General features: G+C 52.7%; 1 protein-coding gene across 10 annotated transcripts in view; it reads right to left on the reverse strand.

Moving 5' to 3' along the window:
• Positions 1-22,069, reverse strand: part of SNED1 (sushi, nidogen and EGF like domains 1) — a 143,332-nt gene that overhangs the window by 12,009 nt on the left and 109,254 nt on the right. For 6 of the 10 annotated variants that reach the window (XM_024111767.3, XM_065557059.1, XM_065557060.1 and 3 more), the window contains 7 exons: positions 20,868-20,980; positions 16,330-16,608; positions 15,561-15,705; positions 13,877-13,959; positions 4,416-4,523; positions 3,427-3,543; positions 939-1,026 (listed from right to left, as the gene is read on the reverse strand). In XM_024111767.3, coding sequence (XP_023967535.2) covers positions 939-1,026; positions 3,427-3,543; positions 4,416-4,523; positions 13,877-13,959; positions 15,561-15,705; positions 16,330-16,608; positions 20,868-20,980 — 933 coding nt within the window. The remainder of the gene's footprint in view (positions 1-938; positions 1,027-3,426; positions 3,544-4,415; positions 4,524-13,876; positions 13,960-15,560; positions 15,706-16,329; positions 16,609-20,867; positions 20,981-22,069) is intronic. The other 4 variants (XM_065557057.1, XM_065557058.1, XM_008175294.3 and 1 more) reach the window with 2 other exon arrangements.

Consider the following 22,069-nt stretch of genomic DNA (forward strand, 5'->3'; position numbering starts at 1 on the left):
ACTTTATTTCTCTATTCTGTGAGGAGGAGAGGGATTAACAATGCCTTACATAGATGGAAATGCTTAAAGAAATTAAGCACCACAGTTCCGTTCAACTCAAACACAGCTCTGCTATTGCACGCTTAATGGCCAGCCTCTCCCATAGCACTTCAGATAGATCATGGGAGCCAAACAGACAATGGACCAAGGGTGTCAAACTAGAGCCCAGAAACATTTGAGTAACTGACCCCCTGAAACAGCAGTGCCAGTGCGTTCTGGAGGGGGAGAGCACATTGAGACAGGTTCAGCAGACGGGAAATACTCACTGTCAGACTGGCTGCGGCCCTAACTGATGCAAGAGAGAGAAATCTCTGCTTGTAAGGGTGAAAGGGGAACTGGAGAAGATGACACAGCCAGACACCCTCCAACCAGCTCACTCTCCCTCCTCCCTGCCCTACTCCCAGGGGAAAAGGCACTGGTTGACTTGGCATAAGCACAACTTGTGCAAACACCCCAATGCCTGGTAGAGGTGAGGAATGGGTACAGTGTCATGTTTTCTAGATGCTCCAGAAGAGCCAATATTTCTAGTATCACACACTAGCTGGTAAAAATCCTGATAAAAACCCAACCTACTGCAGCACAGCCTGGAGCTGTCCCTCGAGTGAAGAACCACACCTATGCCAAACATCAGTGAAGGTGCTAGGACAGCATGTGGAATGTTTTTTGTCTGCTACAGCTGCCCCCAAACTGCAGCTCCCCCCCCCATAAGACATGGCCAGACAAGATAACAGAAATGAGACAGGGACAAAATACATCCGGAAGCAGCTGATCCTCATTCCTCCTCCTTGGGGTTCCAAACCCAGCTGAAGCGCAGTGTACCTTCAGTCACCGCCTACGAGCTCTCCACGGGGCCCAGTGTAAACAGGAAGGGGGAAGGGCAAGAGGCGCGCTATACTCACAGGTAATGGCAGATGCCCCCTTCCCAGACAGGAAATGACTTGGTTTCTGAGTACAGCCGAGTGCAGGAGTGGGGCAGCTTCTTGCAGGCTAAGCAGAGAGAAGGGGAGAAAGGGTTAATTTGATGCCCTAGTAGCAACGAGACACCCCAATTATGGAGAAAAATCTGTCATTAAATGAATGACACTAACCGCTCAAACCCACTTCCCTAGCAGCATGCATTTATCCCAAGCGAGGCATGGTCCCTGCCACCAGGAAGTGCTAAGCCAGCCAGCCAAGCCCCAGCTTGGGTGCGTGGTAGTTGGGGGCTGGGTTTTAAAGCAGGGCTATAAAGGGGGAAGCGAGATGGGGACTTAGCAGCTGAGGACAGGAAAACTGTTCCTGCTTTCTGCTTGATACTACACAGAGGGTGACAGCCCTAGTGGCAGCAATGAATGAGGGGGTCCAGAAATCAGGTAGCGGAGTTTATTCCCCTGCTGAATTTCCTTTGTGCATCTGTGAAATATTTGCCCTCATACATGCTGTACTCTGGGCCATCTCAGTGCCTGCCTGACATCTGAGGCTGCACAGCATGGCGTAGCAGTGCCAGGCTCCTGCCCTGGATGGCAGTGACATTTCCTAGGGCCATCAGCCCATGGGCTCGCTGCTCAGCAGGGTTTGTTATGTGAGACTGTCTGAGTTTTCTTTAGCCAGGGGGCCATATAAAGTGTGTGTTAACAGCACAGTGGCTGATGGCGACTGAAGCCCTGCTGCTCTTCCCAAGGCGGCATGGGGCGCACAGGGGACCCGCTCCTTGCCCCAGATCACCTCCACTCTGCCTCCTCCGCTGAGCACACAGCCCCCACTCTAATTCTCCAAATCGGTGCCGCAAGCCTAGGAGGGAAGGAGAATTAGAGCAGCACCGGCGTGCTCAGCGGAGGAGGCAGAGCGGAGGTGAGCTGGGGCAGGCTCCCTGGGCAGGGTTAGCTTCCGCGGGACGGGGTCCCCGGGCAGGGTTAGCTGCAGAGGGGGGGTAGCTGCTGCGGGGGTGAGGGGGGGACGGGCTCCCGAGGCGGGGTTAGCTGCCGGGGGGAGGGCTCCTCTGGTGGGGAGGGGCAGGGGGATATGGTTAGCTGCCGCGTGGGGGGGGGGGGGGGGGGTTAGCTGGATGGGGTGATGGCGCAAGGTGCACCCCCCCCCCCTCCATTACTGCACCAGCCCTGAATCCAAGTAAGACCTCGGACCCAAGGGCAGGGAAGAGGAGCTAGTGACTAGAGCACAGGATTAAGGGGCCCACCCGCATTCAGTTCCCATCCCAGCTCATCCACAGATGCCGTGTGTGACATTGAACAAGTCACTTCAGCTTCAGCCTGCCTCAGGTTCCCATCTGCAGTGGGGCCACCAGCACAGCCCCGCCTCCCAGGGCGTTGGGAGGGTATGGCTGTTACCACATGGGAGGCGCCTGGATGCTTTCTGGACAGGGACCACATCAGTACTTTGACAGAAGGTTTCCAAAAGCAGTGCGTGACTTGGAGCACTCAGGGAAGCCTGGCTTCTGGCATGGGCTGAGCGCCCGCTCTGAAAATCAGGCCCGTCTGAGGTGCCTCCGGCTCCATCCCCAAAGTCACTGGTCACTCTTGAAAAATCTTAGCCCCAGCTCTTATGGGCACCATCTCCAGGAGTTCTAGCTCCTTGGGCTGTGCACACCAGCATGGGGGATGAACTAACCCCTCCAGCAGCACACAGGGCTAGCTATAGGACCAGGCCCCACTGTGCACAGAGAAAGCAGCTCCTGTCCCTGCCCTTAGTCTTGGCCCGGGTTTCCTCCCCCTCTGCTGAAATGCTGCTCTCACCTCTCACAGCGGAGATGAGCATTTCAGGGGCGATGGCTCTGCTCCCGCTGCCTGCTCTTAGGAGAGCTAGGGCAGGAGGCAGCAGCTGCTGCAAAGCCCAGACACTAGTGCTCCAGGGGCAGTGGGGGAGTGACTGGCTGTGCCAGACAGCAGGGGAGGGGCATACAAGCAAGTTTTTCCCTGGGAGGGAGTGGCAGGCTGGGTCGCAAATGTGCCCTCCCCCAAATGGGTGCTAACAGGGAACAGTCTCTTCTCCCCTCAGGCATCAGCAGCCTCACGACCCTGGCCCCGAGCCGTTCTGGAGGAGGGGGGAGGGGGCTGGGGGCTGCTCAGTCTGATGGAGCCTGAGGGGTGGAATTCTGTCTTCCTCTGGCCCAGCAGGCACCAAGGCAGCCTGTCCTCAGTCACGTGGGCACGGGAGACACTACGCCAGGGCCCTTCCTGGCCTCTAGCCTGCTGTTGGGCATTACTGACCCCACACGCCATGGTCTGCCTTGGTACTGCTGCTTCTGGCACCCCCCCAGCCTGCAGGACAGGGGCTCCCTGCTGGCCTGAGCCCTGGTGTGACTGATTGCTGCAGCCCTAGCATTGACTCTTCCCGCCTCTCACTCTGAGACCAGGGACGGGGGGGGGGGAAGCAGGGCAGCTGTAGCCTCACCTAGTTCACAGCGTCTGCCCTTGAAGCCGGGGATGCAGTCACAGAGGTAGACCTTGACACCTGGGACGCAGGTCCCCCCATTTTTGCAGGGGTTTGTAGAGCAGTTCTGGCTATCATCTGCAAACACAAATGCTAGCATCAGGCCGCTCCAGCCTTCGGCGGAGGATGCACATCCAGGGGTCAAAGTGTGTGGCCTGGACAGAGTGCCATAGCATGCCCAGACAAAGAGTTGGGAGTGGGGAGTTTATAAAGTGCTGTGCTGCATCCCCTCAGGCAGGGGTTCAGGGGTCCAAGCAGGAGGCTTCAGAGAGAGCCCCGTGGTCATATGGAAGGTCTGATCCCGAGAGGTGCTGAGTGTTGTGGGTGCTCAGCATCTCTGAATCAGGCCCTGACTTAAGGGTGTCCCCTGGGTAGGCGCTTTCACAGTGAGCTTCCCGCACCCAAGGACTAGTCTAGCCTCCTGCATGGAAGATCAGAAATCGCCAGCCAGGCAATGGGTTGTCTCCCACTGGTTTTGCCCTGCACCTGGCAGCTGGAGTCCTCGTGTTCAGGAATCATAGAATATCAGGGTTTGAAGGGACCTCAGGAGGTCATCTAGTCCAACCCCTGCTCAAAGCAGGACCAATCCCCAACTAAATCCCCAAATGGCCCCCTCAAGAATTGAACTCACAACCCTGGGTTTAGCAGGCCAATGCTCAAACCACTGAGCTATCCCTCCCCCCATGCTGCTGGCCAGAGACAGTGATTTATGCACACGTGGGAAGATACAGTGGCCATGCTGTAAAGGGCTGATCCCTGGAGCCAGGACTGTTACTCAGCGTTTGGGTCTGACCTATAATAACCATTTGGATCACTTGCAAAGTGGGACTGTGGATTCAGGTTTGGATTTCGAATCTCCCCAAAGTTTGGGGCTGTCTAGTGCAGGGGCTACGGTTTGTGACCAGCTTTAATGGTTGGGTCCCATCTGCGAACATAAAACCCCCTCTCACCAGACTTACGCTCTCTCTTCTGGTTCTCAGACTCCGGCAGCTGCAGTGCCAGGCCGACCCGATTGGTCGATTCCTCCATGTTTTCCAGCTTCACTGGCGCCTCAGGTTCTAGGAGAACAACCAATAATATTTATCCCTTTTATATGTAAGCAGAGTCAGGATGAGCTCTACCCTGACATCTGGTGGTGAATTATGGCAAGTGTGGAAAAGAACTTCAGAGGCTGATCTTGTTTGCATAGGCACACCCACCCTGCCTAGCATGAGCCCACGGCCGCCCAAAATGGGCCTGGCACACCAATTGTATCTCTTCTCTCCACTGGTGAATAGCAGAGCTAATTTTGATTTCATTAGGAGTCTAGCTAGAGGCTGCTGAGCTGAATTCACTTTGGGTCAATGGTGCACCAGCACTGGGGCTCCCCTACTACAAGCTGCAATCACTAAAAGAGCTAAAATTACTGAGCTAAGATCACTGAGTGCTGTGTTAACTAGTGGAGGAGCCTAAAGATATATTGTTAAGCGGCGTGCAGAGCAGAGTGGAGCAGTTTGTGGGGACAGCTGGAGGACCGAACCGGGCTGGAGTGGCTGGTAGAGTGGAGCCGTTTGTGGTGAAGGCTGCAGCAGAACTCCACGGAGAGGTGGGGCAGTCGGCCTTGGACCACGTAAGGTGCCCCTTAACACCCCGTATCTCTCCCCCCCTTTCCACCCAGACTGGGGGGGGGGGGTAAAACTCTGCAGATAAACTTTTGAACTCTGGGGCAGCACTGACCAGGGTCAGAGACTTTTGGACTTTGGGGTGACTGGACTTAAGACCCTGAGGGGAAAAGGACACTGCCAAACTTACTTGGAGGTGGGTCTTTTGCTCATGGTTTGTGTTATGAATCCTGTTTGTGGTGTATCCCCAACATGATGCCGCATTGTTTCCCTCCTTTATTAAAAGGCTTTTGCTACACTCAGACTCCGTGCTTGCGAGAGGGGAAGTATTGCCTCCTAGGGGCACCCGGGGGGGGGTATGTAATTGTCTCAGGTCACTGGGTGGGGGCTCGAGCCAGTTTTGCATTGTGTTATTGAAACGGAACCCCTAGATACTGAACCTGGCCCTTGTTGCTGCCAACTCAGAGGGGCAGAAGGGTTACATTTTTGGGGGCTCGTCCGGGATTCCCTGGGTCAGTACCCCTCGCAAGCACTTGTTGAGTGTTCCACTGCATTGGGAAACAATTGTGTTTATATTTTGAGGAAATTACTGTTTGTATAATGGCTAATATGTCGGGTTTGTTGGGCCCCGGCCCTGCAGCCTCTAGCTCAGGGGCCGCAGCCTCAGCCAATGGGCAAAAGCACTGGGGCAAATATTGGAAAAGGTTGTGTTGTCCCATCCTACGTCAAACTATTGTTGTAAATTAAGGTTATTTGCTGGGGAAGACGAGTTTGAACCCTGGTTGGAGCATAGCACTGAAATGCTGCAGAAAAGTGAAGATGTCTAATAGAGAACCTTAGTGGCCCAGCATTAGATGTGATTCGCACCCTGAAGCTCATTGACTCTGGGGTCAGTGTGAAGGACTGCCTAGAGGCCCTTGATCCTACCTTTGGGAGCGTAGAGAGCCCTGAAGACAGTTACTGAAAGTTCCTTAATTCCTGACAGCAAAGGGGCGAGAAGATTTCAGCCTATATACAGAGCCTGGAGAGACTGCTTCAGAGAGCTGTCATGAGGGGAGCAGTGACTGCTGAGCAGATGGATCAGACCAGACTGGCTCAAGTTGTAAGAGGGACTCCGTATCAGAACCCGATTCTACTTCATCTCTGGCTAAGAGAACGGCAGGAACATCCCCCAAGTTACTCCCAGCTGATAAAGGAGGTCAGGGAAGAGGAAGAAAGGCAGGCTGCCAGCGAGTTTTGGGAAGCTCAAACATTGGAGCCAGCCAGCACAACACCACTGCAAATGGCCAGTGTACTGATGGTGAGCACCACAGAGGAACTTGCCCAACAAATGTAGGTCCTGACAGAACGGATAGCTGAGCTGCAAAGCACCATTGACTGAGCTAAGATTTCCAGGAATAAGGAGCCTCAGACTGTGGCGATGGAGAAGTCAGCATTTAGAGCTACCGTCCCACCCAGGCGAAGGTGGAAAGGACAATTCTTCTGCTACCGATGTGGTCAGGATGGGCACAGTGCTGCCAAGTGCCATAATGAAGAAAACCCCTCCGTAGTGTATGGAAAGCTGAGGATCAGTTGGGAGAGATCCGGTAGCTGCCAGAGGGTCTGGGGACGGGGACCACCCAGGCCTGCAGGATTTGAAGATTCCCCCAGAAAAGACCGTCCAGCTGGGATCCCCGCAGGACTGATAGGGACTCGAGCAGAGGTCACAGTGAGGATTGAAGGGGCGGAGTGTAAAGCAATGCTTGACACTGGATCTCAAGTGACTATTATATTTCAGTCATTCTACCAACAGATGCTTAGGCACCTGCCTATACAGCCACTGACTGGCATTGGTCTGTGTGGCCTCAGCATGGATGAATACCCCTAGCAAGGGTATGTCATAGTGCACCTGGAATTCCCAGAGGAGGTTGCTGGGTTAAGGGAAGAGGTAGACACAGCTGCCTTAATATGCCCTGTGTCTGTGCTGATAGGGACCAACTCCAGTCTCTTCAAGGTGCTTGCAGATTACTGCATACGACGGGCTGGGGACCAGTACCTGAATACCCTGATGATCCATACGCTTTGTGCTGAAGCCTATAGGAAGATTGAGAGCGCTAAAAAGGAGACATCTGAGCTACCGATTGGGGCACTGAAGTACATGGGCACAACCCCCTTAGTTGTGCCTGCAAGGATGGAGCAAGAAGTGCTTGTCATGTGTACCAGGCTGAAAGGCAGTAAAGGGGCATTAGCAATGGTAGAGCAGCCGGTTGAAGGAGAGCTCCCGGAAGGAGTGCTGGTCCCCAGTGAAGTCATAACCCTACCTGCTGAAGCCCAGGAAAAGGTGACTATACTGATTGCTAATGAAACAAGTTGAGATGTTGTTGTGAAGCAAGGACAAAAGATAGCAGACCTCTTCGAGCCTGAATCAATTGTAAAACCCCAGTGTGAGACTCAAGTTCCGACAATAGACCCAGCAAAGTTTGACTTTGGAGATTCACCATTGTCCAAGGAGTGGAAAGATTGCCTGAGGAGGAAACTTTGTGAAAGATCCAAGGTGTTCTCATTGCATGAGTGGGATGTGGAATGTGCAAAAGGAGTAGAGCACAACATCAGACTACATCACTCTCGACCTTTCAGGGAGAGATCTAGGAGGATTGCTCTCTCCGAGATGGAAGATGTGCGACAACAGCTTCAGGAACTGGCTGCGAATGGCATCATTACAGAGTCCTGCAGTCCATACGCCTCATCCATTGTGGTGGTCCGTAAAAAGAATGGGAAAATCCGGATGTGTATTGATTACCGCACCCTAAACCGCCGTACTGTGGGTTGACCAGTACACAATGCCCCGAGTCCAAGATGCCTTAGACTGTTTGCTGGCAAGCCAGTGGTTCTCTGTGTTGGATCTTCAGAGTGGATACTACCAGATCCCTCTGGGTGAAGAAGATAAGGAGAAGACAGCTTTCATCTGCCCATTAGAGTTTTATCAGTTCAAACGCATGCCCCAAGGGATTTCTGGAGCACCTGCTACATTTCAACGTCTTATGGAGAAAGTTGTGGGAGACATGAATTTACTGCAAGTGTTAGTTTATTTGGATGACCTGATTGTGTTCGGAAGAACCTTGGAGGAGCATGAAGAAAGACTTCTTAAAGTGCTTGATAGGTTGGAGGATTATGGTTTGAAGCTTTCGACTGACAAATGCCAGTTCTGCAGGACCTCAGTGAAGTATGTGGGTCACATCGTGTCCCAAAAAGGTATGAGTACGGATCCTGATAAAATAGAAGCACTCACTACATGGCCATGTCCAAGTAACTACAGAGAACTCAAGACCTTTCTTGGGTTTAGTGGCTATTACCGCAGATTTGTGAAAAACTATGCTACAATTGTAAAACCTCTGAATGATCTTACCAGGGATACCAGTCCAGCAAGAACAAATCTAAGACCAAGAATAAGGGGAGGTCCCCAAAGCCTCCTGTGCAGAGACACTATGGCCCTTTCGAATAATTTGGGCCAAGGTGGGATGAGAGATGTGAAAGGGCTTTTCGAGAAATCATTACTTGCCTAACTCATGCTCCGGTCCTAGTCTTTGCTGACCCAAGCAAGCCGTTTATCCTGCATACTGATGCCAGTTTGGAGGGTCTGGTAGCAGTACTGTACCAGGAGGTGGAAGGCAAATGTAAACCTGTAGCCTTTGCCAGCCGAGGACTGTCTGATAGTGAAACTCGCTATCCCACTCACAAGCTGGAGTTCTTGGCCTTGAAATGGGCCATCACTGAGAAATTTCGAGACTACTTGTATGGTGCTCAGTTCCAGGTGTGGACAGACAACAACCCACTGACCTATGTATTAACAAGCGCTAAGCTGGATGCTAAAGGGCAAAGATAGGTGGCCGCTTTGGCTAGCTATGACTTCAGCATTCAATACCGATCAGGGAGAAGCAATGTAGATGCAGATGCATTGTCCAGGCATCCACAGGCACCAGGAGTTGCTGTGATACCCACAGATGGAATGAGAGCTATTTGCAGTGTGAGTCGCCGAGAGCCAGAGGCCCATGAGAGCCTTCATGGATGTGCAGTAGAAGCTTTGGGCCTGCCCCCTGAATGCGTGCCTTCTGCTTCAGTGAACTATATTGCATTGGACCAATCTCCTTTGCCCATGCTCAATGCAGCTGACTGGCAGGAAGCCCAGCTGCAAGATATTGACATTCGTGATACTCTACTTGCCAAAAGGGAGGGGCGAAGCCCAGCTGCGGTTGTCCCACCTAACCCGGAGGGTAAACTACTATTGAGAGAATGGACCAAACTAAAACTGATTCAGGGAGTGCTACACCGAGTAATCACAGATCCTTTACAAAAGCAACGGACTCAACTATTGCTGCCAAAAGAGTACAGAGCCCTGGCCATGAGGGCCCTGCATGATGACTTTGGACATTTAGGGATGGAGAGGACCCTGGAATTTATTCGTAGTAGATTCTATTGGCCCCGGATGGCTGAAGATGTTCGCAGGAAATGTGAGACCTGCGCTCGATGTGTTCAAAGGAAAACTCTGACCACGAGGGCTGCATATCTGAAGAACATCACCAAAAACAAACCTCTGGAGCTGGTATGCATTGATTTCTTGTCTTTAGAAGTAGACAAGAGGACTATTGGGAACATTCTAGTAGTGACTGACCATTATACGCGATATGCGCAGGCATATCCCACACGTGATCAGAGGGCCACCACTGTCACTTGAGTACTGTGGGAAAAATATTTCTCAGTTATGGATTCCCAGCTCGGATATACTCGGATCAGGGGCGGGACTTTGAGAGTCACCTTCTGAAGGAGGTGTTGAGGATAGCGGGGATTAAAAAGTCTAGAACAACGCCTTATCACCCGCAAGGTGATCCTCAGCCAGAGAGGTTCAACCGGACCCTATTAGATATGTTGGGGACTCTGCGGCCAGAGCAGAAGGCAACCTGGAGCCAACATGTCGCATTTCTGGTGCACGCCTACAACGCCACAAAGAACGACGCTACGGGAGTCACCCCATATCTCTTGATGTTTGGGCGAGAACCAAGATTACCCATAGACCTGTGCTTTGCTGTATCAGAGGATGGAGATAGCTATGAAACTCATCAGCAATATGTATCCCGACTAAGAGAAAAGCTGTGGGATGCTTATCACTTAGCTACATCTGCAGCTCGGAAGAACGCAGACCTGTACCAACAAACATCGATATGACTCTAGGGTACATTTGCAAGAGCTCCAGCTGGGGGACAGAGTCCTGCTGCGAAATTTGGGTATTGCTGGCAAACACAAGATAGCTGATAGATGGAAGGCAATACCTTACTCGGTGATGGAAAAGCTAGGACACCTGCCGGTCTATAAGCTCAAACCTGAAGAGGGTCAAGGGCAGACAAAGACAGTGCATAGAAACCTTTTGCTCCCTGTTAGGGAATTGGTAGGCACCCCTTATGAGATGGGCCACAACAGGGCAACCGGGCAGAACGAAGGTGCTGGACCAAAGCCGCCCTCCAATGTGGACAGCCGTCCCCCTGCAGCTAACCTACCCCTATGCAGCACATCCGAGAGTGAGTCTGAGGAGGACGACACAACCATGGTGTATCCTGGGATGGAGACAAGATTTCAGTCTCGATCAGCTGAATCAAAAGAGAGCTCCTCCTCTTCTGCCCTAAACCCCATGGCAGAAGTATTTAGGCCCATTCCTGACACCCCTGAGCCACTGGTGGGACCCCCGTGTGATGACACGTACAGGTTATTGGATAGTGGAGACATACAGGTGGAGGATGTCCCGGGCACCTTCAACCCTCCATTGTTAGAACTAGAAATGCAGGGGCCTATGCCAGTAGCCGAGGGGCCCTCAAAGGAAACCTCCCCATCTGTCACTCAAGAGGATGTCTCCCCTACCACAGCAACAAAGATTCTCAATAGGCGAGACAGGGTAATAAGACCAGTAAAACGGTTAACTTATGATGCACCTGGGGTGACTAGTGAGGAGCCAATACATTTAGCACACAGGCTTGTGGAAGCTAAAGTGGGCTATCTGAGGCCCTTTGGAGGGGACCAGTGAGTTGGTATAATAGGGAGTGTGATTTGTCGGAATGACAAATTCTCGGCTGGGGGGGGGATGTAAGCAGAGTCAGGATGAGCTCTACCCTGACATCTGGTGGTGAATTATGGCGAGTGTGGAAAAGAACTTCAGGGGCTGATCTTGTTTGCATAGGCACACCCACTCGCCTGGCATGAGCCCACGGCCGCCCAAAATGGTCACTTTGGCAGCTGTAGAATCCCCAGTTTCTCTGTTATTGGGGCAGGAGGAATAAAGTGTTGTTACCCTGATTATGTGAATCAAGGACAATGAAACTGTTTTATGACAGAGGGTCTCACTATCACCTAAGCAGCACTCACTAGACAAGGGACATTGATTCCAAAACCTAGTGAAGTGAGAGTGCTTTAGGATAGGTATGTATACCTGATGGTTTGGGCCCCTTTTGAGAGCCTAGAATACCAATTGTACTCTCTCCACTGTTGAATAGCAGAGCTAATTTTGATTCTATTAGGACTCTAGCTAGAGGCTGCTGAGCTGAATTCACTTTGGGTCAATGGTGCATTAGCACTGGGGCTCCCCTATTACAACTGAAATCACTAAAAGAGCTAAAATTACTGATCTGAGATCACTGAGTGCTGTGTTAACTAGTGGGGTGAGCCTAAAGATATATTGCTAAGTGGCGTGCGGAGTGGAGCAGTTTGTGGGACGGTTGGAGTGGCTCACGGGACAGCGAGCAGAGCAGTTTGCAGGGACGGCTGGAAGACTGGACCGGAGCGGCTGGTAGAGCAGAGCCATTCGTGGTGAAGGCTGCAGCAGAACTCCACGGAGAGGCGGGGCAGTCGGCCTCGGACCATGTAAGGTGCCCCTTAACACCCGGTATCTCTCCCCCCCCCATTTCCACCCAGACTGGGGGGGGGGGAGGGTAAAACTCTGCAGATAAACTTTTGGACTCTGGGGCAGCACTGACCAGGGTCAGAGACTTTTGGACTTTGGGGTGATTGGACTTAAGACCCTGAGGGGAAAAGGACACTGCCAAACTTACTTGGAGGTGGGTCTTTTGCTCATGGTTTGTGTTATGAATCCTGTTTGTGGTGTATCCCCAACATGATGCCGCATTGTTTCCCTCCTTTATTAAAAAGCTTTTGCTACACTCAGACTCCGTGCTTGCGAGAGGGGAAGTATTGCCTCCTAGAGGCACCCGGGGGGTGGTATGTAATTGTCCCAGGTCACTGGGTGGGGGCTCGAACTGGTTTTGCATTGTGTTATTGAAACAGAACCCCTAGATACTGAACCCGGCCCTTGTTGCTGCCAACTCAGAGGGGCAGAAGGGTTACATATATTAGAACCTAGGCAGTGCCAGACAAGATCAGCCCCAAGGGCCATCCAGCCCAGTCACCAGCACCAGCTGCTTCAGCGGCAGGTAGAAGGACCCCACAGGAGGCAGCTTTAATCTGCCCAGAAAGACACTTTCTTCCTAAACCCCAACAGGCAGAGGCTGCGTTAAGGCCTGAAGCATTAAGATTTATTCCTTCCAAAATGGTTAGTTTTTGTTGTTTGAATCCTGGCTCCTGGCCATTTTTATCCATACAGATGTCCAGTCTGCTTGGGAACCCCGCTAAGCTCAGCTCCTCTCCAAAGCCCCTCTCCCACAGTGATCACTCAGCACTTCCCCAGGGCGGGGGAGTATGACTAGCCCCATTGTGCAGAAAAGGAAGGGACTTAGCCACAGTCACCCAGGGAGTCAGGTGTTAGAACTGGGACTAGAACTCAGGTGACTCAGTGCCCTGCTCTCCCCTCAGGAGACACAGCCAGGTGCCATTTCAGAGTGGTCCTCCAAATAGGATTTACATTTTTCTAGACAGGTTAACTCCTTCCCCCTTCACCACGTGGGGCCACAGGATCTGAATCCCTGCATGTAAACCCCAGCACAGCTACCGCTAGCAAAACCTCCTGGTGACGTGCATGGTCCAGGGCTGTATTCAGCACAGCTGCTCGTTCGGGCACCCTGCCCATTTCCTCTCTCATTCTCCAGGCTCCATCCCTTAGCCCAGGCTGGGCTGGAGGCGGGGCTGGTCATGGCACCTGCATCCCAGGCCTTGGTTACAATTCAGAGCGTTACCGTGTCTGAGCATGGCTGGGAGTTATATGGGGCAGCTGCCTACAGCAGGGTTCTCTTCAGAGGCAGCTGGAGCCGGCCACTGTCCGAGAGAGGATACAGGGAGAGCTGCACCTCGGGCAGCACCAGTCTGGCCAATCTGACGATGCTGTTAGCAGCAGGTGTGGACCAGGCCCTGCAGCGGTCAGCTGGGGTTGACCCCTGCCCCAACAAGCCACAGACTGGTGGGGAAGCAGCATGGCTCTGGGGCTCTTCCGTGGCATTCAGGGTCAGCCTGTGCTGCGTCATTGCCAGGGCATGTGGCCTCGCACATGCGGTGCCGGGACCCCTGGCCATTCCAACCCAGGGATCTTCTTTCTAGAGAGCTGAGCCATTGCCCCTGCCAGCATTTCCCCTGGCTTTGTTCTGCCCGCAGAGTCACATCCACATCTGTGCTGGGCTGTGGGATTGGCCCCTTCTCTAAAGTCAGCTGGGGGCTGTGTGTAGAGAGAGCGAGACAGAGACTTTTAACACCCCCTGTGGGGCAGGTGCTGCACACATCAAACCGTCTCAGAGTTACACCTCCTGCAGTCCAGCAGGCAATCGTGCCGGTGTTGCTCTCACACCCTCTGTGGAACAGAGGCCTGGGTGACAGACAAGGGCCTGGGGTGGATGGAGAGTACTTACGTGTTCTCATGGTGACGGATTTGCTCGGCAAGCTGCTGAACTTGGCACTGATCCTCCGTCTGCCGTCCACCAGCTCAGTAAACCTGGAAAGGGAAAGAATTATTAGCCCTCGTACAGTGGCCCAGCAGGTGCTCCCCCCCACAAAAATCAGTGGGCTACAGCACACAGTTATATGGCTTGCCGACAAGATTGCTCGTTCAGCTGGTGGGCCCTAGCAGTGGCATTCTGAGTGCAGAGAGCAGCCTGTGGAAAGGAATTGTGATGGACTACGCTGAGCGTAGCATCAGCCAGAGGATGAATACGCTGGTCATTTAAACTGCGCCAATGGTGTTGCAAAATCTTGTTTCAATTTGTTTTGTTTCCAGTGCTATCCTGGAGCCTGCAAAGTGAAGGCTGTTTGCAAAGTCTTGTACCGTTCCTCTTGGTGACATGTAGGCACAGAGGGGCTCTGATATCAAATGGCGCTTCAAGGCACTACTGGGACACAAACAATCAGCATCAATGCAGGAAGCCTGTGGCGCACACTCCTGAAGTGCTGCATTAACACCGCAGCAAGTGGGAACTGAGATGCAGAGAAATAACTAGGGGCACATTCTATCAGTTATGTGGGTACAACTGCCATGGGGAGCCAATCCCATGGCGGCTATGCTGGCTTTGTAGCCACATAGCCCACTGAGGAATCTGGCGTTTCATGCAGGTTTTGGAGTCTGACTGCCCTTGACAGTTTCCTGTCTGAGGAGTTGCAGTGATTAGCAGGAGGAGTGCGTGTGGCCACGATACAGATGCGTTGAGCAGCAGAGGGCACCTCTACTACATTCTCCTGTGTCCCACCATGCATTTCCAGGGCACTCAGCTAGTCTACACCCCAGTGTCCGCTTTCTCCTCTGGGTTTATTGTGTCCCATCTCCTCCAGCTGCTCACCCCACTTAAAAAATCTGAAGAGCTTCTATTTAAAATGCAGATCTCTCCCTTGACCAGGAGGAGCAGGCCTGGTTTGTGTTACTGGCTCCAGGAAGGGGTGCAGCAGGCTAGATCCAAGGTGGGCACAGCAGTAAGGAGATGGCTGAGGATCTGAAACATGGGCCAGGCAGCTAGTGTCCACCGGGGTGGGGGTGGGGAGGAGAGATTCCATGCTCACACAGTGGAGCAACTGACGAGCACTGGGTTGCATAGGTTGTGGCAACTTCATGGAGAGGTTACATTTGAATAGGGCACTTGGGATGGGCTGTTTAAAGCTACTCTGAAACCTGTCATGGAAGTGGGGCTGGATGCTCAGTCCCCTAAAGGAAATCAGGCATCCAGAGCCACCCACCAACTGTGAACATCCCACCCACCCTTTGTACACATGGGAGAGGCAGGTGCACTCCAGCTCCCAAGGGTCAGAGCCAGGGCAGCAGGGGATTTGCTGGGAGCATCCCCCATGCACTAACCAGACTGTTCTAGGGCTGTGTCCCTCCCAAGTGCTGGCTGCCAATCATGTGATTATATGGTGGATTTCTGACGTGGCCAAATATACACTGAGAACTAGAGCAAGGCCAGGAAATGTGGCTTACATGTGACCTGATCTGTACTGGAACATAAGGGTTCAGTAGAAGTGGCCCATTCCCGCTCTCATCCACATGTTATTTGTTAGTGCTCAGACTTCAAGCAGGGCTGGTGTAATTGCCGCTGAGACGGTCCCTACCTGGGAGCCTGCGAGGGTTCCTCCGGGATATTGTGATCAGCAAGCAGGCGCAGTTCTGGCAGCAATGCTGGGGGGAGCCTGTTCCTGAGCACCCGTGGGTGTCCTGCTTGGCCCCATCGCCTCTCCGGGGTTCCATTCCTCTGCACTGCAGGCCACAAAGGATTAGGCTTAGCCAGGACGAAGCAGTGAATCAATGGAGTAAATGGAGTGTAATTCTACCATCAAGCACAGCCCCCAAGAGAGCCCACCCCCAGCTGGCCGGGGATTCTCCCGCAGAGCAGCGATGGCATCTGTGGGAATCAGTGTGTGTAAAGCCAGCATGCCCCTGGGAAATGCCCGGACCACCACGATGGCTCTGCCTCCACCCCATGCCAGATGCACCATGCGAGACAGCTCCCCCGTGTCACTGCGTGCCCAGATACAGAAGGGGACACACACCCAGCGTAGCAAAGGAAGAACCATGCAGGGTCCCCGCTGGCTTTCGAGTGGAGAACACTGCATGGAAGCAGCATTTCCTCCAGCTTGGTGGAACACCTGCAGGGCATGGCGGTTCCAGATCGTGGGCCATTTACATCCCCAGGTGGCTACGCTGCTTCTCATGGACGTGCTGATGTTCTCATGCCCCGTTGTCACATCACTAGTTCAATGCCTGTTCCCCCCGCTAACCTCCTCCAGCAGAGGCACATGTTCCCTTGTGTATGCTCTGCCCCCCCAGCATAACATTCCCCCGCCAGGCTCTGGGGAGGCCGTTGCGGGATCATGGACTTACAGGTCAAGATGTAGACATGGGACGGCTCGCTGTGCCCTTGGCCTTGCTCGGTGTTCTGGATGGCCATCATGGACAAGCGATACCTCTGACCGGGAAGCAGGTCACGCACTGTGTAGGACGACAGCTTCCCGTTGGGCACGTAGCGGCTCTTGATGCTCTGGTTAGTGGTGACGTTGATGATATAACCCTCCACGGACCCTGCCAGTGGCTGGTCCCAGGTCATGTAGACAGAGGTGGCGCTGACTCTGGAGGCAGTCAGGTTCTGGGGAGGAAGAGGCCCTGTGCCAGCGGGAAGGAAACATCAGTCTGAATGATTTCAATGGAGCATCCCTTCACTGATTACATGGCTCAAGCTGCCTGTGATCTCCGCTCCTGGGAGAGCTCGGTGCTCTGAGCCTTGCCTGCCTGTGTTTAACTTTGCTTTCTCAGGGTCTGTCTTCACTACAGTTAACCCAGGCGTTGACACTACCCCCTTCCTGCCCACACCCAGAACCCCTCAGCTCACTGGCCTGGTGGGGGACGGGGCTTAGAGCCCATGTGCTGCTTTCACACTGGCTAAAGTACCTCTGATGCCTTCCTACAATTCCTGCCAGGTGCCCAGTTCTATCCCAATTCACTGGGACAGACTCAGAGAGGGGCTCAGCTCACTGCTGGAATGGCCCAAGCAGTCCTAGCGACACCCCAGGGGGACACAGCAGCAGCGAGGACCCAGGAACGAGGGCCGCCCGGGGGGGGGCAAGTGGGGCAATTTGCCCCAGGCCTCAGGCACCACAGGGGCCCCCACAGGAATATAGTATTCTATAGTATTGCAACTTTTTTTTATGGAAGGGACCCCCAAAATTGCTTTGCCCCAGGCCCCCTGAATCCTCTGGGCGGCCCTGCCAGGAACCAGGCTCTGGCTGTGCAGCATGACTGCTCACCCCCAGGCTAGGCTAACCTGGATGCTCAGGCCTGGGCTAGCTGTGAGCCCGGCACCAGTGTAACCGTCTGGGGCAGATCCTAGCATGGGGTGATCTGGTGCAGTGAAGTGAACAGCAGTGATGTAAACCCCACTACACTGCTGCATCCAGGCCACATACAGGTTGTGCCAGGCTAACGACAGCAATGTAGTTACAATAAAGACGATAAAGTCATTGCGGAGAAACTAAATGGATTCTTTGCTTCAGTCTTCACGGCTGAGGATGTTAGGGAGATTCCCAAACCTGAGCTGGCTTTTGTAGGTGACAAATCTGAGGAACTGTCACGGATTGAAGTGTCACGAGAGGAGGTTTTGGAATTAATTGATAAACTTAACATTAACAAGTCACCGGGACCAGATGGCGTTCACCCGAGAGTTCTGAAAGAACTCAAATGTGAAGTTGCGGAACTGTTAACTAAGGTTTGTAACCTGTCCTTTAAATCGGCTTCTGTACCCAATGACTGGAAGTTAGCTAATGTAACGCCAATATTTAAAAAGGGCTCTAGAGGTGATCCCGGCAATTACAGACCGGTAAGCCTAACGTCTGTACCGGGCAAATTAGTCGAAACAATAGTTAAGAATAAAATTGTCCGACACATAGAAAAACATAAACAGTTCAGCAATAGTCAACATGGTTTCTGTAAAGGGAAATCGTGTCTTACTAATCTGTTAGAATTCTTTGAAGGGGTCAACAAACATGTGGACAAGGGGGATCCAGTGGACATAGTGTACTTAGATTTCCAGAAAGCCTTTGACAAGGTCCCTCACCAAAGGCTCTTATGTAAATTAAGCTGCCATGGGATAAAAGGGAAGGTCCTTTCATGGATTGAGAACTGGTTAAAAGACAGGGAACAAAGGGTAGGAATAAATGGTAAATTCTCAGAATGGAGAGGGGTAACTAGTGGTATTCCCCAAGGGTCAGTCCTCGGACCGATCCTATTCAACTTATTCATAAATGATCTGGAGAAAGGGGTAAACAGTGAGGTGTCAAAGTTTGCAGATGATACTAAACTGCTAAAGATAGTTAAGTCCAAAGCAGACTGTGAAGAACTTCAAAAAGATCTCTCAAAACTACGTGATTGGGCAACAAAATGGCAAATGAAATTTAATGTGGATAAATGTAAAGTAATGCACATTGGAAAAAATAACCCCAAGTATACCTACAATATGAGGGGGCTAATTTAGCTACAAGAAGTCAGGAAAAAGATCTTGGAGTCATCGTGGATAGTTCTCTGAAAATGTCCACGCAGTGTGCAGAGGCGGTCAAAAAAGCAAACAGGATGTTAGGAATCATTAAAAAGGGGATAGAGAATAAGACTGAGAATATATTATTGCCCTTATATAAATCGATGGTACGCCCTCATCCGAATACTGTGTACAGATGTGGTCTCCTCATCTCAAAAAAGATTTACTGGCATTAGAAAAGGTTCAGAAAAGGGCAACTAAAATGATTAAGGGTTTGGAACGGGTCCCATATGAGGAGAGATTAAAGAGGCTAGGACTCTTCAGCTTGGAAAAGAGGAGACTAAGAGGGGATATGATAGAGGTATATAAAATCATGAGTGATGTGGAGAAAGTGGATAAGGAAAAGTTATTTACTTATTCCCATAATACAAGAACTAGGGGTCATCAAATGAAATTAATAGGCAGCAGGTTTCAAACAAATAAAAGGAAGTTCTTCACGCAGCGCACAGTCAACTTATGGAACTCCTTACCTGAGGAGGTTGTGAAGGCTAGGACTAGAACAGAGTTTTAAAGAGAACTGGATAAATTCATGGTGGTTAAGTCCATTAATGGCTATTAGCCAGGACGGGTAAGGAATGGTGTCCCTAGCCTATGTCTGTCAGAGGATGGAGATGGATGGCAGGAGAGAGATCACTTGATCATTGCCTGTTAGGTTCACTCCCTCTGGGGCACCTGGCATTGGCCACTGACGGTAGACAGGATACTGGGCTAGATGGACCTTTGGTCTGACCCGGTACGGCCTTTCTTATGTTCTTATGTACAATGGGGCAAGTGTCCTGACTGCAGCCAGGGCCCACAGCGGGTGGCAGCTCTAGGAAGCCCCTCCAGCACCCCACTTGCTAGGACGAGGCCCATCTCCAGACCTCTGCAGCACTCCTGGTTTGTTGCTTCAGCCCCTTCTCTGGGGTATCTCTAGTTTAGAACTGAAAATGCAGGGTCAGATCCTTAGCCTCGCGTCAGCGGCACCGTGGTGCTGCGAAGCCAGGTTAGAGGGCTACCTGGCAAGTGCCCCTGGCATAGAATTCCTGTGGGGTCAGTTCCTACACCACCACCCCGGTGCCTGGGACAGAGTGTGGGTGATGCTCCGCCCAGCTGCAGGCTGGCCATAGCTCCAGCATGGCTCTATATTCAGGGATGGTGCAGAATCAGCCCCAAGTGGAGGGAGGGAGGGAGAGAGCTGTAAGCAGCTGCACTCGGCATTCACTGGGGTTCCCCCCTTCTTTGACTACAAATAACAAGTGCGTATGAAGAATCTGCCACATAGCTCCCAGTTTAAGGCAATCCCCACCGCCTGCTTCTGCTCCCCACACTTAGTGTCAAATCAGAGCCTCTGTGAACGGGGCCTTCTCCGCTGAGGCTGATGGAGTTGGTCGTGCAGGCTCGAGGGGTGAATAGGGCCTCTAGGCAAGACAGCGAGGCTGGAGCGAGCCAAGGGCTGGTTGTCTCAGGGAGTGGCTGCTCCTCCTGATGTTATGCCAGTTGGCAAGCAATGTGCTTTTGCCATGATCTGGTGATCTGGAGAGCATCACATGGTCCCAGAGCCAGTGGCAGGGTGGGACTGCCCCTGTCTCTATCACTGTGCGCATGAGATCGGGCACAGGCGTGGCAGGTCAGCCAGTGGAACAGCCCTGCTGATGGTCAAGGAGCAGCCAGGGCCTTGGGAAGCAAAGGATACTTCTGAGCATGGGTCAGTGGGCCAGCCTCCACCAGCCCATGGGCAATACACAGCCACAGCATGCTCCTGCCACCCTCCAGCACCAGTCCTAGCTCAGAAGCGGGACCCAGGCTGGTTTGTCAAGATGCAACATGGACCCAATGACATCGGTCCGACCAGCCCCCTCCCCGTAGTGCAGGCAGCCAGACTGCGTCCAGGGAGAGGCACACAGCCCAGAGAAGCAGCGGCTGCTGTCGCTGCTCTCCAGGCAGTGGGATGGTGCGAGCGGGTGCTGGCTGGATCTGTACGCCATGCTGGATGTGTTGACCATTGGTCAGAATTTCCCCTTCCCTGGGAGGGATGCTGGCTTTGGAGCAGGCGCCCGCTCTCCATCTGGAAGCAGAGGCTGCTGTCTGTGGGCTCACTGTCTTAGCCTTATGCTCCCATTTGCTTCTAGCCAAAACGTGGTGAGCACATTCTAAACAGAGCCACCCCATGCTGACCCTCAGCCACACAGGCCATCTGGGGCTAGGCTGCTCTACACTGGCAGGGGACCCCTAAGGGCAGGGGGTTGGAATGAGTCCTTCACATCCCTTAGGACATCACAGGCTCCTCTTCAGGGAATGGCCATTTAGGCTCCAGCCCTAAGGAAGAAGCAAAGGAATGTCTGGTCGCACTCACGAGTCCACACGTGGAAGGGTGCCATGGCCTGGCTCTCTGAGGGAGGATCTTCCGTCTCCAGCCCGCTCAGGGTTGACACGTGGATGAGATACCTCTCCCCTGGCCGGAGGTCCCTGAGGCAGAGGAGACAGAGGGAAGGAACGTAGGAACTTAGGGTTGATTAGCTATTATGGCAGAGATTTCCAGGCAGAGATTGCATCTTTTCCATGGCTGGATGGCACCCAACACAATGGGCCCCACTCCTGACTGGGCCCCTGACAGAAATACTCACTACGCTTCCGCGCCCCGAGTGACTGCAACCCCCAAGCTGAGAAAGCAGGAGCACTGATGTGATTTCCAAGGGGCCTGGGGTGGGGCAGAAACCTGACTGTATTGTGTGATGGACTCTTTACTACACAACGTCTCTGTGGCTATCAGTGTCCCCACAGTCACTCAGCCCCTGCACCATGGGTGTGTGTGTGTGAGGGATCGGTTTTAAACTACTGCCGTACGTAGTTTTGCAGGGAAAGCCAGGTTGCCCACTCTCCCAGTTACCAGCATCGGTGGGCATGTGATCACAGCTAGCGCCGTCAGCTGTGCTCCTCCCCACACCCTTGTAATGAGAGCCCATGGAAGGGGTGAGGAGAGCCCTGGGTGCTGAGCACTTGGGATGTAGGTTTCTGCCAGTGTGTGCTGCTCCCTGCACACATGGTGTGGTGTTCACACTGCAGTCATCTGCACCGTAGTGGGTTTGGGCTGGGTGGACAGAGGGGCCTGTCATGGATCCCCCTAGAATGGAGGAGCAGGAGCAGGGTCCAGAGCTGAGAGCAAAGGAGTGGGAGTTAGAGCAGAAGCCAGGTCAGTTCCCTCTGGCAACTGCCACCAATGGCCAGGACAAGGCAGGGAGCATGTGCTGCAGGGACTACGATGGCTGGTTTCACCATCACTACCGTGACAACAGACAGAACCCATAAACAGCACTTTACCCTTCCAGGACCTTTCACCTAAGTCTCTCAGAGCGCTTTACAAACACGTCAATCAAACCCCACTGAATATGTAACTTATCACAGACAGGTCCTGAGATCCTGGGTGATGAGAGTCTGCAAAGGACTTTACCCTAATAACATTTGTGAAAAACCTGAGCCCATGATTCATAGCATGATCCTGACCCCACTGGATCTCCATCGAGCTCAGCTGGATTAGCTGAGTACGGAGTTCCAGAA

Source organism: Chrysemys picta, chromosome 9, assembly GCF_011386835.1.
Source record: "Chrysemys picta bellii isolate R12L10 chromosome 9, ASM1138683v2, whole genome shotgun sequence".
Classification (NCBI taxonomy): Eukaryota; Metazoa; Chordata; order Testudines; family Emydidae; genus Chrysemys; species Chrysemys picta.